The sequence below is a fragment of the Oryzias melastigma genome, linkage group LG17 (assembly GCF_002922805.2).
Source record: "Oryzias melastigma strain HK-1 linkage group LG17, ASM292280v2, whole genome shotgun sequence".
Lineage (NCBI taxonomy): Eukaryota > Metazoa > Chordata > Actinopteri > Beloniformes > Adrianichthyidae > Oryzias > Oryzias melastigma.
The window spans coordinates 4123521-4137511 of NC_050528.1; the positions used below are offsets into that span (position 1 = coordinate 4123521).

The 13991-nt window shown below is 36.3% G+C and overlaps 1 protein-coding gene across 2 annotated transcripts in view; it reads right to left on the reverse strand.

Annotated features, from left to right (window-relative positions):
- Positions 1-1531: 1531 nt before the first annotated feature.
- Positions 1532-13991, reverse strand: part of mmp16b (matrix metallopeptidase 16b (membrane-inserted)) — a gene marked incomplete in the record, with an annotated part of 32009 nt that continues 19549 nt past the window's right edge. For both annotated transcript variants that reach the window (XM_024273584.2, XM_024273583.2), the window contains 5 exon segments: positions 1532-3892; positions 5559-5674; positions 10484-10634; positions 13655-13793; positions 13860-13991. In XM_024273584.2, the coding sequence (XP_024129352.1) occupies positions 3531-3892; positions 5559-5674; positions 10484-10634; positions 13655-13793; positions 13860-13991 (900 nt within the window).

The following is a 13991-nucleotide window of genomic DNA, read 5'->3' on the forward strand; positions in this document are numbered from 1 at the left end:
GTGAGGTGTGGAGCACACAGGGGTAACTACAGCAATAAATACAGCATCGACTGGCCTGTGGGCCGCGTTGGGTTCTCCGTCTCTGAGCCGTCACATCCTCACCACAAACACGCACACTGACACAACACCACGCACGACACCGAGCCGGAGGCTTCCGCTTAAATTACAGTGGGCACGGATTGGCGGAAATGAAAGTCGCTCCCGCTTCCACGGTTTGACGTTGAAGGCCGAAACCACCAGGTCAGGCTGGATCTGGGATCTGTCGCTGCGTGGAGCGGATCTGCCAGGCGGATTAGTCATTTCACCGCAAAGATGGCCGACGCGAGGACGAGTCATGGTCAACAGAAGGGAACGAATGGCGTCTTCATTTACCAGAAACAGACCAAAGAGTCGACCAATCATCTCAGACAGAAACTTTTTAAGCATCGGATGTTAAAAAAATGGAAGATTGGATTCTGGTTCCTGAACGGCTGACGTATAAAACACAAAGAGATGTGATGTTTACACTCACCAGCTGCTTTAACAGGTTCATACGCGCAGTTTCTTATTTATTTTAGTTATTTATGCCACCAAACCTACATAAACATGACTCTACATGTTCATGAAAAGTCTTTTTCCATTTACAGTCCAGCAAACTCATCAAAAAGTACATTTTAAATGTATTTTATAGCAGGATCATCAAAGTAAAGGCATCAAATATTCAAAAATAAAAACAAAACTATCAAAAACAAAAATGTGTGCAGATATTAATTTTGTTTGCTGTTAATGATTTCATATTTGGATGTTTGGTTGACGTCATTTTCATACATCAGTCCCTCATTCGTCTCTATAGTCCTGAAACCAAAAGTTTATTGGAGTGTTTGGGCCGCCAGAAAAGAAAATAAATGATTAAACGCATGCAAATAAAGTTGGAAAATTATTCAAAAATAGTAGAAATTTTATGAGAATAAATTTGTAAAATTAAGAGAAAAAAATGTTAATTTATGAGAAAAAAAAGTCGTAATATTATGGGAGTAAATATGTAAATTATGAGAAAAATTTTCAAACTTTTATGAGAAAAGGTAATTTTACGATACTAAAGACAAACATTTATAAAAAAAGGTGCAATTTTATCAAGATAAATTTGTAAAATTATGGGAAAAAAATAATTTTAAAAGAACAACATAGAGCAATAAAATTAATTTTAACTAATTCTATGAGAATAAAATTATAAAATTATGAGAAAAAATAAAATATATGAGAAAATCTTATGAAAATATACTAAAGTTCTGAAATTATAAAGAAAAAGTTGTGATTTTATGGGAGTGAATACGTAAAATTATTAGAAAAATGTTCAAACTTGTATGAGAAATGGTAATTTTACGATAATAAAGACAAACATTTATATAAAAAAAAGGAGCAATTTTATCAAGATAAATTTGTAAAATGATGAGAAAAAAATAATTTTCAGACAATAAAATAGAGCAATAAAATTAATTTAAACTAATTTTATCAGAATAAAATTATAAAATTATGAGAAAAAATTAAATATGAGAAAATATTATGAGAATATATAAAAGTACTGAAATTATAAAGAAAAAGTTGTAATTTTATGGGAATAAAAGTGTAAAATTATGACAAAAAGTTGAAAATATACAAGAAGCGAGTCATATTTCTAAGGTAAAAGTTATAGTTTGACGAGAATAAAACAAAATAATACAATTATGGGAAAAAAATCTATACATTATGGGAACAATTCTACTTTCATGAGAGTAAATTCATAAATAAGAAAAAAATGGTAAAATTATGAAAAAAAAGTTGTAATTTTACAGGACTAAAATAAAGTCATTTTATGAGAAACAAGTTGTAATTTATAAGAATAAAGTCATAAATTATGAGTATTTTTTTTTTAAACTTATGTGAAAAAAGTCATAATTTTTACCAGAGTAATAAAAAGTTATGAGGAAAAATGTATTCAAAATTGTATAACTTTTTTCTTATCATTTTATTCTCGTAAATAGTTGAATTTATTCTCATATATTGATCAATTTATTTTTATGGTGGCTCTAATACTCCATCACTCACATTGTGGCTTGAAAAACAACCTCCAGACATGATGTTGTTATTAAAGATGAACTCCTGGTTCCTTTAAAGAAGCTCGTGAGCGTAAACATCTTCATGAAAGCTCTGAAAAAGCCACGCGACACTTTTAAAGACTCCGTTAGTACCCGAGCTGCGTGATGCAACATAAAGTAAAACAGCAAATGAAAGATTCATAACGTCTGGCTTTGTTGGGCCTGATCCACCGTTCCCTAATGTGAATCTGGCTCAGAAAAACCAAATTCTTCTCCAGTTCCGTCCATCAGTGTTTGCATGGCTGAACATCTGTTCCATGTTCCACACCTTCAGCTGAGGAGGACGTTTGCATAACGGTTAGTTGTAGTTACAGTGCATAAAGCAGCCCGGTTCTATTACTGAACACTCGGGCTCTACTGGTACAGCTCGTCTAATCCCAAATTCTCTCAAAGGAAGTTTGGATAAATCCGTAAGAACCTGTTTGGACGAGCAGTCTTCTGGACAGAGAAGCTATGAATCTTCTGCAGGCCGGTGGTTGAAGTGGAACATTCTTTCTTCCTCCTCTGGGTGGCGCTGTGCATGAAAACAAGAAGTCAAAACATTTATTACATAAAATCTAAAACAAAAAGTGTCTGTAAAAAGCAAAGCTGCTCTCTGGAGAGATTCTGCTAAAGCCGTTTCAGACATTAACGCCAGGCTGCCTTTTACAAGCACACAATACAAACACACACAGACACACAACGAGCCACCCTTTGTGTCTCTGCTGAGGCAGTAAATGAAAGCTGATATTTGGCAGCTGACATTTTCCAGGAGCGGCGCGCCTGTTGCGGATCAAACTGTGGGCCGTAATTAAAGACTTCACACGCCGTTTTAGACTGACTGAGGATCACCGCCGTCGTCTGGGATTATTAAGGCAGTCTCATAACTATTGCAGAGAGGGATTTCTTTGTTTTTCAGGAAACAAACTGCCACAACAGCCTCAGGTTCCTCGCTTTTGCCAAATGCTGCATCCTTCCCAAAAAAAAAAAGAAGATGACGGAGCAGAAATGAAGAAAATCCAAAAATCAAAACATCCACACCGAGCCGTAATCCTCTTTGGAAGATCAGGTCATATTTGGTTCCTCCACATGAATGATTTTACAGGGTCAAAACAATTAAAAAAATGGACGGTTGGATTAAGAAGTGAAAGATCCTAATTTGTCCGCTGAAGAGAGAGCTTTGAAGCAGCGTGCAGAGATAGGAATAGACAGAGGTCTCACTCAGAAGCGTAATTCTGTCCCACTTAATAGAGTTGGTTCTGAGGTACAGAAAAAGTCAAAGCAGATACATACATATTGGTTGTTCCGTCTTCATGTGAGTTCTGCTGACTCAGCTCCTCAACCTGCCAACATGGCAAACCTGCTGCAGCGTCTCCAGTTATAGGGCTTTAAGCAAAAACTAGACCTTAATCGGAGCTTCCCGCTCTCCCGTTGACCTTAGACCCACTCCTGCATAGAGCGCTTGCAGTACAGTATGTGGCGCTGCGTGCTCTTCCTCCTGAACTGGAAAATGGTGTAGAGGAGGACCATCATGCACAGCGCCAGAACGCAGGGGATGGCGATGGCCACCGCTTTCTCCGTGCCGCCCGTGCTGTCCAGTTTGATGACCACGTCAACGTCGCCGTTGTCGTAGTGCCGCTCCTCGGCCGCCGGCGGACTCCAGTCCCAGTTGGGGTCGGCCGGATAACCGTCGCATCCCATGAAGTCCCTCAGGATGGACCTCGGGTAGCCGGGCTCAACGCGAAGCAGATTGTTGTTGAACTTCCAGTACTCCTTCCCCTTGTAGAAATAGGTGAAGCCTGGAGGCCGGTAAAAAACACACCTGTTTAGATTACGCTGCAAAAACACTACATTTCAATAGTTACGTTTGTCTAGTTCCTAGTTTAAGGCCGTGTCACATATCAGTATGGTAGCACTGGGTTGAAAAAAAATCGATTAATTGAAAAGTCCGCTAGCTTGATGCCAACGTTCAATCGAATTTCCCATAGGACGGCTAATGCTAACGCTCGGTTGACCAAAAATATACATTACTGACTAAATGAACATATTTACTTACAGACATTAATTTACCAAACTCTTTTAAGGAAATAATCTTTAAAGTAACTATTTGTGGTCTAAAACTTTGTTTTTCCCCTCATACTGTTGTTATCTTCTTGAATAAAGTGTACTTCTATAGCGTGATCACCACCTAGTGTCCAAACTGAAACGTCCTCCAGGAGAAGCAGAACGATGTTTATAATGTTAATGATCTGAACATTTCTGTTAGAACTTCTACTTTAGAGAATCCATGTAACACTGGATGATATTAATCTCATTATTTCACTGATAAACTTTACAATATGTGAACTGTATCAGATTAATATAAATATATTCAAATTAAATAATAGATTTTTAATGTATTTCTAAACAAATGTGTATACATTTGTAAACTTAAAATCAGTAAAAATTGTGCATTTGGATTTCTTAATTTGTTCATAACTTTTTGGATTTGTGTGTAATACTTAATTTGTGCATATTTCTTGATTTGTGCATAACTGCGCCCTGCTAGCATGTAGCTGAAGAAATAGCTAAACTCCAAAACAGCCTAAACAATCTTAGTAAATGCCAAAATAGTCCAAAAAGCTAACAGAATAACAATTTTAAAACTTTAAAACCTTAATTTTTTTAACATAAATATGACTAATAAAAAGACAGGAATAATATTTTAGAAATGATCTCAAGATAACATCGGGTCATTAATAACAATAAAATAAAATGATCTGAAGGGCCGGATAGAATTACCCGGAGGGCCGGATCCGGCCCCAGGGCCTCAACTTTGACACATGTGATCTAGACGGATATCGACGAATGAGAAACGCAAGAAACACTTATGTATTACGTAACGTTGTGTACTTGGCTTTCGACAAAACGAGACTGAGCTAAATTAGCTTATTTAAGACGATAAGTTTCAAATATCTGGTTTGATCCTAAAAAGATTTTTTTTAAATAATGTCTCTAATGAGGCTAGTTTTTTTAGCTACAATTTACATTTAATTTGTTTAACTTTGTCTATATCATAGCACTTAAAATAGGATAGCATTTTGGGAAAAAGTATGAATGTACCTTCTTAAAAGATAAACAACTTTTTTTTAACAATACAGACATATTTTCAATTTTCAGAGCAATAGATCTAAAAAATATTAGTGTTTATAGCTCATTTTTAAAGTTACATTTTGTCTTAAAAGAGCAGCAGAACATCCCAACTTGTTTTAGGAAATCTTACCAAGACAAATTCTACTGGTTCTAGTGGTAGATTGATCTCACTTGTAACAAGAGGGAAAATAGATCTTTTTATGTTTTTAAACTTGTTTTGAAAAGGACACATTTTTCATTTTCAATTTTTTTCATATAAAATGAAATCTTAGGAGAAAAAGCTTGAAAGCAAAATACCTTAATGCATATCTGAGTCATAGAAAAGATTCATACCGTTGGTCTTATCTACAAAAGCCCCCTGTGGCGAGTCGGGGAGGCCCTTCCAGATCGAGATGGATTTGGGGTAACCTGGGTCCATCATCCTCGTGTCCTCATTGTATCTCCAGTATCTGCAAAATTACAGAAAGAATATGTTTTAATGCACTTAAAGCTTCAATTTAAGATCATCTTGGAATCCTAGATCAAAACTGTTTGGCTTTTTTTTATTCTTCTGGTTACCAGTAGATAATTCTCATGATGTATAAAACCAAAATGTCTGTTTTAGGAAAGAAATAAAAAATCAAAGTGATCCTTATCAAAGTGATCCTTATCAAAGTGATCCATATCAATGTGATCCTTATCAAGGTGATCCCCTCAGGTACATCCCATCTTTTTGTTGGTTCTATCTATTACAGTGTTGCCAGAGTTTTTTTCTGAGAGGACATCAACAAAGTGTTGAGTCAGTGTGTACTGCTGTATTTTCCTCAAACCCTCGTTGCTTATTTCTGTTTATTTCTTTCCTTTGAGACCTGTGACGTCTGCAGTTTAATCAAGAGCAAATTCGTGTTGGCCAATTATTTATCTTTTTTTTTTTTTTTTAGTAACCATTAAGACTTGATGAACACACAATACTTGGTTCTGTGATTGCACCCTCTGGGGGGCTTGTGTGTTTCCCATTATCTTTCTATATTATTTAGTGTTTTCATGTGAACCTAAACCATGTTTGTTTTCATTATTGATTTAAATTCTGCTGGAAAATAATCAATTTAAATGTATTTTTTATTAAGTTGTTGCGTTTTGTCTTTAAAATTGTCATTTCAATGTTGATGATGTTTTATTTATTACTTGAAACAGAAAGATAGGACAAAAATTACAACAAATATCCAAAGGGAGTCAGAAGAAGTAAAAGCCTCACCCTATGTCCTAATTTATCACCACAATCAGTACACTCACTACCTATTGTAGTACTGCTCCCTCTCTTATGAATACATATTCAGCTCAGACACCATAACACTCATATACAACTAAATAAAGGCCAATGGATGAATATACATAAACATCCAGACATTCTCAAGTATAAACTTTCCTTTGGTTCCATTTAAATCTTTATTCCCAGTACACCCAAATGTAACCCCACACAGTTCAAATGTGTACCTATAACTATTAAAAGATATATAACTGTTTATTTGTATATATTTGACCTAAAAATCCATCAATTATCATGTCTCTCAGCAGTCCTGGACATTAAGAACCAGATTGCTTATTCAAAAATGTTTTAGGTAACGTCACGCATATGGGTTGAGTCTACAACCACAACCAAAGTTCTGTTTGACCTTTGACTTTGGCAAGAGGTCGCCATCTTGAAATAAAATTTTTATTTAAAAAAAAAGTCATCTTTAGTTCCAGCTACAAATTTCAATTCCTCCTTGGGATTTAAACTATCACCTCCTAACTCCTCGAGCATCGTTGGGATTATACTTGGGAAAAAAATGTGTTTTCAAAGTTTTGATTTTGAACGCTGTTAGCACGCGTGGGAATGCTAAAGCGGCATTCCCCTATTGCTCGCACAGTTTTTAGCACAAAATTATGAAAATTAAATACATGGATTGTTGGCTCAAGCTGAAATATATATATATATATTATAATGAGATTTGATCATAATAGGAATATGTGCGTGGTTAACATAAAAACCTCAGTTGCTAAGGAAATAAAAAAAATTACTTCAACCGATTCTTCTAAAAATTATATAGATTTGTTCATCACCCCCGGGTGACTAAAAAATAAGATGGTTGCTATGGAGAAAAAAACAACAGAAAACCCATCATTTGTATCTTTTTTAAATTACTTTGTTACATTCAACTCTGACCAGGGTGGTAGAGGCAGAGGGGGAGGGGCGATCAGCCGGTGGGGGTGGGGCTCAGCGAGGGCAGGTGGCACCTGCCGCTATATATCGCAGCTTGCGGTTTTTATTCATTTGTTCTTAAATTCCTTTATGTTTGGACATTGTTCTTCTTAATACTTTTCTTTATTTGGCTAGTTATGTTGCTCATTTTTACATTTTTAGGCTCACTCATTTGTAATACAACAAGACAAAACTAATGTGAAAAGTTGGACAGGAAAAAAATATATATATTTATATGACTTAGTGTTACAGTTTTATCTCTTCTTAAAAACATTTTCAAGTGTTGATGGCTGTTAAAACATTTCAGAAGCTGTATTTTAATTGAATATGAAATTATAATTATACCTATATATATATATAGGTATATAGAGGTACATACACATATATATATATATATATATATATATATATGTATGTATTCATCCATAGCCGCTCCCACATAGCTTTCCGCTCCACGTCCTGAATAAGACGCCGACGTCTCCTTTGATAGATGATGATGAGTGTTTGTACCACAGAGGAAATTTGAATGTGTCTGCTGTAAATTAAACTGTCACATATATGTTTTTGAATGACTTATCGCGTAAGTTGGTTTGTGTTTATTTGCATTATTAAGATTTAACGGAAACAGCGTAATTGAAAATTTCTGTTTTTTCAACATTTCTAGAGTTTCAATAAAGTTCTGTGTATATGTGTAATAGAAACGCAGCTAGTTTTGTAGTAGTCAGACAACCATCAAAAGCTAAAGACTTAACGTACATTTTTGTTTTTCTAACAGATTCTACTCAATCCAGAAAAGTTTATGTGTGTTTAAAAATGTAAATTTGTGGGCATTTTTTTGTATCATGCAGACAGCTTTTATTAAATACATTTAATTGGCATCTCTCTCCCACGCTGACGTCAAATTGATGAGCACAGACCATCTGTCTCACACACAGATGAGACCCTGCTTGGGACAGATTGTGGCATTCGTCAGAACGGAGCATCACGAGTTTCAGGATGACTAAAATTTTTGTCAGCTCCCACCACAGGGTCCAACGGCCCTTCAGGATACGATGTATCAGGACAGGTGAATATGTGAGTCACTTTGACATACTCTCATAGAGTATGACGTCTGTGACGCACAGAGATAAACAACAGATTTCTGTCTGATGTCTGATTTACTGTCGTGGAGAAAAACTTCTTTTATTTTCCTTCATTCTGACAAGTTTGAAAGCTTCAAAAGTTAGTAGTAGATTCATTTCTGAATACAAATGTACTGATCCTATGATGACTTCTGTAGAAGTAAACCTCTTTCTGTTTGCAATTTTATATTAATCAGATTTCTCAACTGCTATATCCCTTTCAGAATCACGGGGTTACCGGAGCTTGATCCGTATACTGTTCAAAAACTCACACATGGACACCTATAGGGACAATTCCGATTTTTTTTCTAATCCGACTGTAGCTAAAATTTCAAAATAAAAGGGCTCCCCAAGGGTTCAATTCCAAACTCTGACCCCGTTGTCATATATCTCATGGCATCGGGTGATTTAACGGCTCTGTAGAAAAGAGTTACCAATAATCGAACAGATCTTAGATTATTATTGCATTATTGAGTATAAGTCACAGTTTTTTCATAGTTTAGCCATAGTTTGCAACTTACACTCAGGAGCGACTTAACTGGGTTTTTTAGGCTTAAATAGACTCATATATTTGTTTTTATCCCAGTAAACACCGGTTGTCTTTTAGCGGTTGTTTCTTCTAACAACCACAAGAGGGCGCTGCGTCCGAAGTATTTGGTACTGACAGCTGCAGAAGAAACAAACAGAGAATCTGATTGTTTTCCTTTGATATTTTTCTTAAAAAGATCAAAAGAGTATTCCTTATATTTCTGCCTTTCTTTCTTTTTTTAGCTACGCTGGACTTTGCGGATTAATTCTGAAATGTCAGACTTTTCTCCTAAAAGTGCGACTTTTACGCAAAGGCGACATATATGGTTTTTTTTCTTCTTGATTAGACATTTTTTGCTCTTGCGACTTATAGTCTGGAAAATGCGGCAATCTTTTTAACATTTTAAAGTATATTGAATATTTTTATGCTTGTTTTAACAATTAAAACACACTTTTTTGATTCTTACTTCTTGATTTTAAAGACTGTTTCACTTTTTAGTAGTTTTACATCAATTAGTTGAAACTTCTTGTCTTTAAATGTCTATATGATGCACATTTTATTATTCAAGAGGACTTTTACATTTTGTTGTAAATATTGATCCATCTCCAAAGTTGTAAAAAAAACTTCAAGAACCAAAGTGATAAAAACAGAAGCTGAATTAGCTGAATAAAGGGTAAAAATTCAGCTGCTGAAAAAAACAAAACTTTTGTACATCAATTCATTTTTTTCATGCATAAATTATGGATTTAAAGAATCCACTGAAATCTATGAGGTTTTATAAGGCTATGGTTTCATAATGTAGGGCAAAAAATATTTAAATGTTGGATCAATGAACTAAAAAGCACGACAACAAAGCACTCAAATCAGTGAGAAAGCTCATTAAATCAGACTCTTTCAAGGTCTTAAAAATCAAAATTATTTTACTTTATTATCACTGCAACATGATTCTCTGATCAAACAGAAGCTCACTTGAAATGTCTAAAGTCCAGCAGTTTTAGAATATTTATTCCACATCTAAATTTAAGTGGAACCGGTTTCTAAACATCTGTGAGAAACTGTTTCAACCAGGTTAAGAACAAATATAGGAAAAATCTAAATCAATTTTTTCATTTTTTCAACAATTAAACTAATAAATGAATGTGTCACAGTCCTAACAGTTATAGTTTTCTTCCCAAGACCTTTCCCTTTTTCTGTCCTGTCCGACAAGAAATTTAGGCAAATATAATTAATATAAATACAGTTTAGCCTCAACTACAGAGGGTTTATACAAACCTGTGTCCTAAGATTTATAGCCCCCTTTAGAAGCAGTAAAAATCACAAAAACACAAAAAACCTTCAGCTCTTATCAGCTGGACAGGACAAGTTAAACAAAAAAACAACCAAAGACCTGTCTCCTTTGAAGAAGTAGGTTTTGGCAACGTCCTCCCACCAGACAGCCGTCTCGATGTCCTGTTTGGGCATGCCGATGCCGAACAGAGAGATGTCCTGAGGAAAAGAGGGCTGGAGGATCGTGTCCTTGAAAACCCAATAACGATTTCCTGAAAGAAAAATCACCACTGGAGTCAGAACATGACTGAGAACCAGTCATTAACACACTGGTCTTTATGCTCTTAATGCTTTAACAACACAAAATCTTAAACATAATCTAACTTTTCAACCGTTAACACGAGAACTCCAGTAGATTCTGAATGAGAAAAGCGAGCCACTTTTCTCATTCAGAATCTGCTGGAATTATTGTTTCCAGCAAATCAAAGAACATGAGCACTGGAGCCACGGTGTTAAAGGGTTAAGTCCGAGTCAATATGTAGGATTTGCGTATAATGGGGGATGAAAATTGGTCATGCGTGACTGTATGTGGAAAAGTGAAAAAAATTGTAGACTTTTATGTAAAATTTTCACAGACGTTTCACGAATGAACCACGTTAAAACCACGGAATTAGAACAAATAAAGCGCGCGAAGAATACACACACCCGCACGTCATTGAATTTCTTCACATTCAGAGCACTGGGCAGGTTGTTTTAGAGGTGTCTTGTTTTTTTTGTTCCAAGGATATAAAAAGCCACGTCTTATTATGGCAAGCAAAAGGGATCAATAATCACCAGGAAAAAAACCCTTTAAAACAACAGTGTGTTGACCAACAAAAATGCTGTTTTTTATGCGTAAATAAAATGTAAGTAAAAAGCGGCATCTTATTATGACAAGCGAAAGGAGTCAATAATCACCAGGGAAAAGGGAAAACCCTTTAAAAAACTACTTATTGTCCATCAAAAACTGAGTACTTTATGCGTAAATAAAACGTAGGTAAAAAGCGGCATCTTAGTATGGCAAGCAAAAGGGGTCAATAATCACCTAAAAAAAAATGGCCATCAAAAACACAGTTTTTTACGCTTAAATAAAAAATAAATAAAATGTGGCGTCTTATTTTGGCAAGCAAAAGGAGTCAATAATCACCTATAAAAAAACAACATATTGGCCATCAAAAACAGTTTTTTTATGCGGAAATAAAACCTAAAGAAAATGTGGCGTCTTATTTTGGGAAGCAAAAGGGTTCAATAATCACCAGGAAAAGCACTATAAAAAGGGAGTATTAGCCATCAGAAATACAGCTTTTTTGCGTGAATAAAACACAAGTAAAAAGCAGCGTTTTTTGATGGCCAATACGACGTTTTTTACGGCGCTTCTTCTGTGTTTATTGACCTCTGTTGCTTCCCATACATGAAATGAGAGACAATTCAGGAGATCACTTGTTTAGACTTCTGGGGTGAAAAGTCGACCAATTATTATGCCCGTCACACAATATGTGAATGAATGAACCATGCATGATTATTACGCTGTTTATATGCAATTATTAAGGGATTTTTGAGTCAATTACGTAATTTTATTGTAATATATGCACTGTATACGCGATATAAAAGTCATAAATCTGTGGTACATGCATAAAAAGTCCGTTAGACACACGTGGAACAGTCTTGGAAAGCACAAATCTGCGTGTGCATTTTGCAAGAATTGTACACAATTATGTAAGATTAACGCAATAATTGAGTGTGAACTACTGAAAATGTGAATAAACTCCATAATTCTCAACCGACTAAAAAAATGTGAACAGTTCAAAACCGAATTCACATTAAGACATTTGATGGACATCTGCGCACAACGACGAAAGAAACATTTCTGATTTACATGTGTCATGCATGTATCAAAATTACATACATGGACAACTGTGTGTAGTGGCAGTGTTGCATGGCCTTATTTTTCCTATAAATGACCTGAGTAAACTCTGCAGAATCAATCATTTCATTAACAAACAGACGGTGGGGCTCTGAACTCCACTGGAACTTGAGGTTTCATTTCCTTTCTGCGATTGTGGCGTTAGGTTCAGCCCAATCATGAGGGAACCGTGGGGGCCGTGCAGCAGCTGGCCAGACACTCTCGCACGCACCCGTCAATACTTCAATGGTAAAGTCCATCAGAGTGAATAAATAAAGCATGAGTCTCGCTGATCCTGCTGCTTGACAGATGTCATGTTAATCTGCTCGATGGACGACTGGCTTTATGGGATCTGCACCAGTTCTCTGACCGTACAGGAAAGCTGCTGCACCCCCCCCCCAGTTGTCTGGTCCTTTCTTATCCAAAGATAGAGACCTTCCACAGACACTAGAACGGGTCTTCTTACGTCCCACAGCAGAACTGGACAGCAGATTCTTTTCACAATTCTTCTTCTTACTGCAGCTTTGAGCAAGAATTTGACCCAATCAATAACTCAAACACTCAGAAAAATTGCTCAAGTTCTCAGGGAAAATGAGTTTTGGGTAAAGTGAAAGATCATCCCCCAAAAACGATGACATCCCAGTGGGAGAAACCATCAAAAAAGGAATGGGAGCCAAAATGTCACACATATATATATATAAATAAAGTATTTCAAAATCCACGAATGAAACCAAATCATACAAGTCGAGGACATCCAAGTATTTTTTTTAAATTATTATGGGATGGCCACAGAACTTTTGCTTGTTGGCCATGTTGTGATAAAGTTTGAAATATCCCGATTTTCACATTTTCCTACAATATGGGAAAACAACTTTGCTTCACACCACCAGACTGAGACTACGGCCAAACGTTTTTTTTACCTTTGACCTCAGGAAGAGACTGTCATCTTGAATTGAACAAAAAAAAGAATTTTGGTACCAGCTACAAAATTAAACTCCATCCAGGGATGGAGGGTCAAAAAATGGGTGGCAGGGTGGGGATGCATAGCAATTCTGTATGGAGAGAAAATAATAGGAAAACCCCATTTTTGTGTGTGTGAGATTCTTGATATTGTTTTCTTTCCTTATTTTTACAACGATGCTTACAGCTTTAATTTAGATTTGTTTCTTTTGCATTCATGTTACCATCAAATTAATCCAAAAAATTTCCAACTTTAAATAGATAAAAATTTTGCATCACTGCCTCCAATCTGTGCCTAAAACTAAAAAATGTGTCAGTGGCATCACAAAGTTTCCAGGTTCAACGAGAAGAATGACCTCATCTCTGGAAAACTGTGGCTGCATTGGTTACCTTTGAAAAAGACAAACTTCCCCTCGCTGTTTTCGTACACAGCATCGATCTTGGGAGGCAGGCCTTTCCAGAAGAGGTTGATCTGCATGGGATATCCGGGGACCACGGAGTTATCCCGCACCCTCCAAAACCACTGGTCCTGTGAAGAGAGCGTCCCTCAGATGGGCGTCCCAGAGCGGCGTGAGGACTCGCTGAGCTGCGTTACCTTGAAAACGAAGAGCTCCTGCCGGAGGATGGCCAGAGTGTTGAAGCCTCCGTCGCAGATGTTGGGCTTGGCGTTGGGGTCGTACGGTTTGGCTCCCTGTGGGGGGAGAGGAGGTCTGGTGTGGCGGTCGTG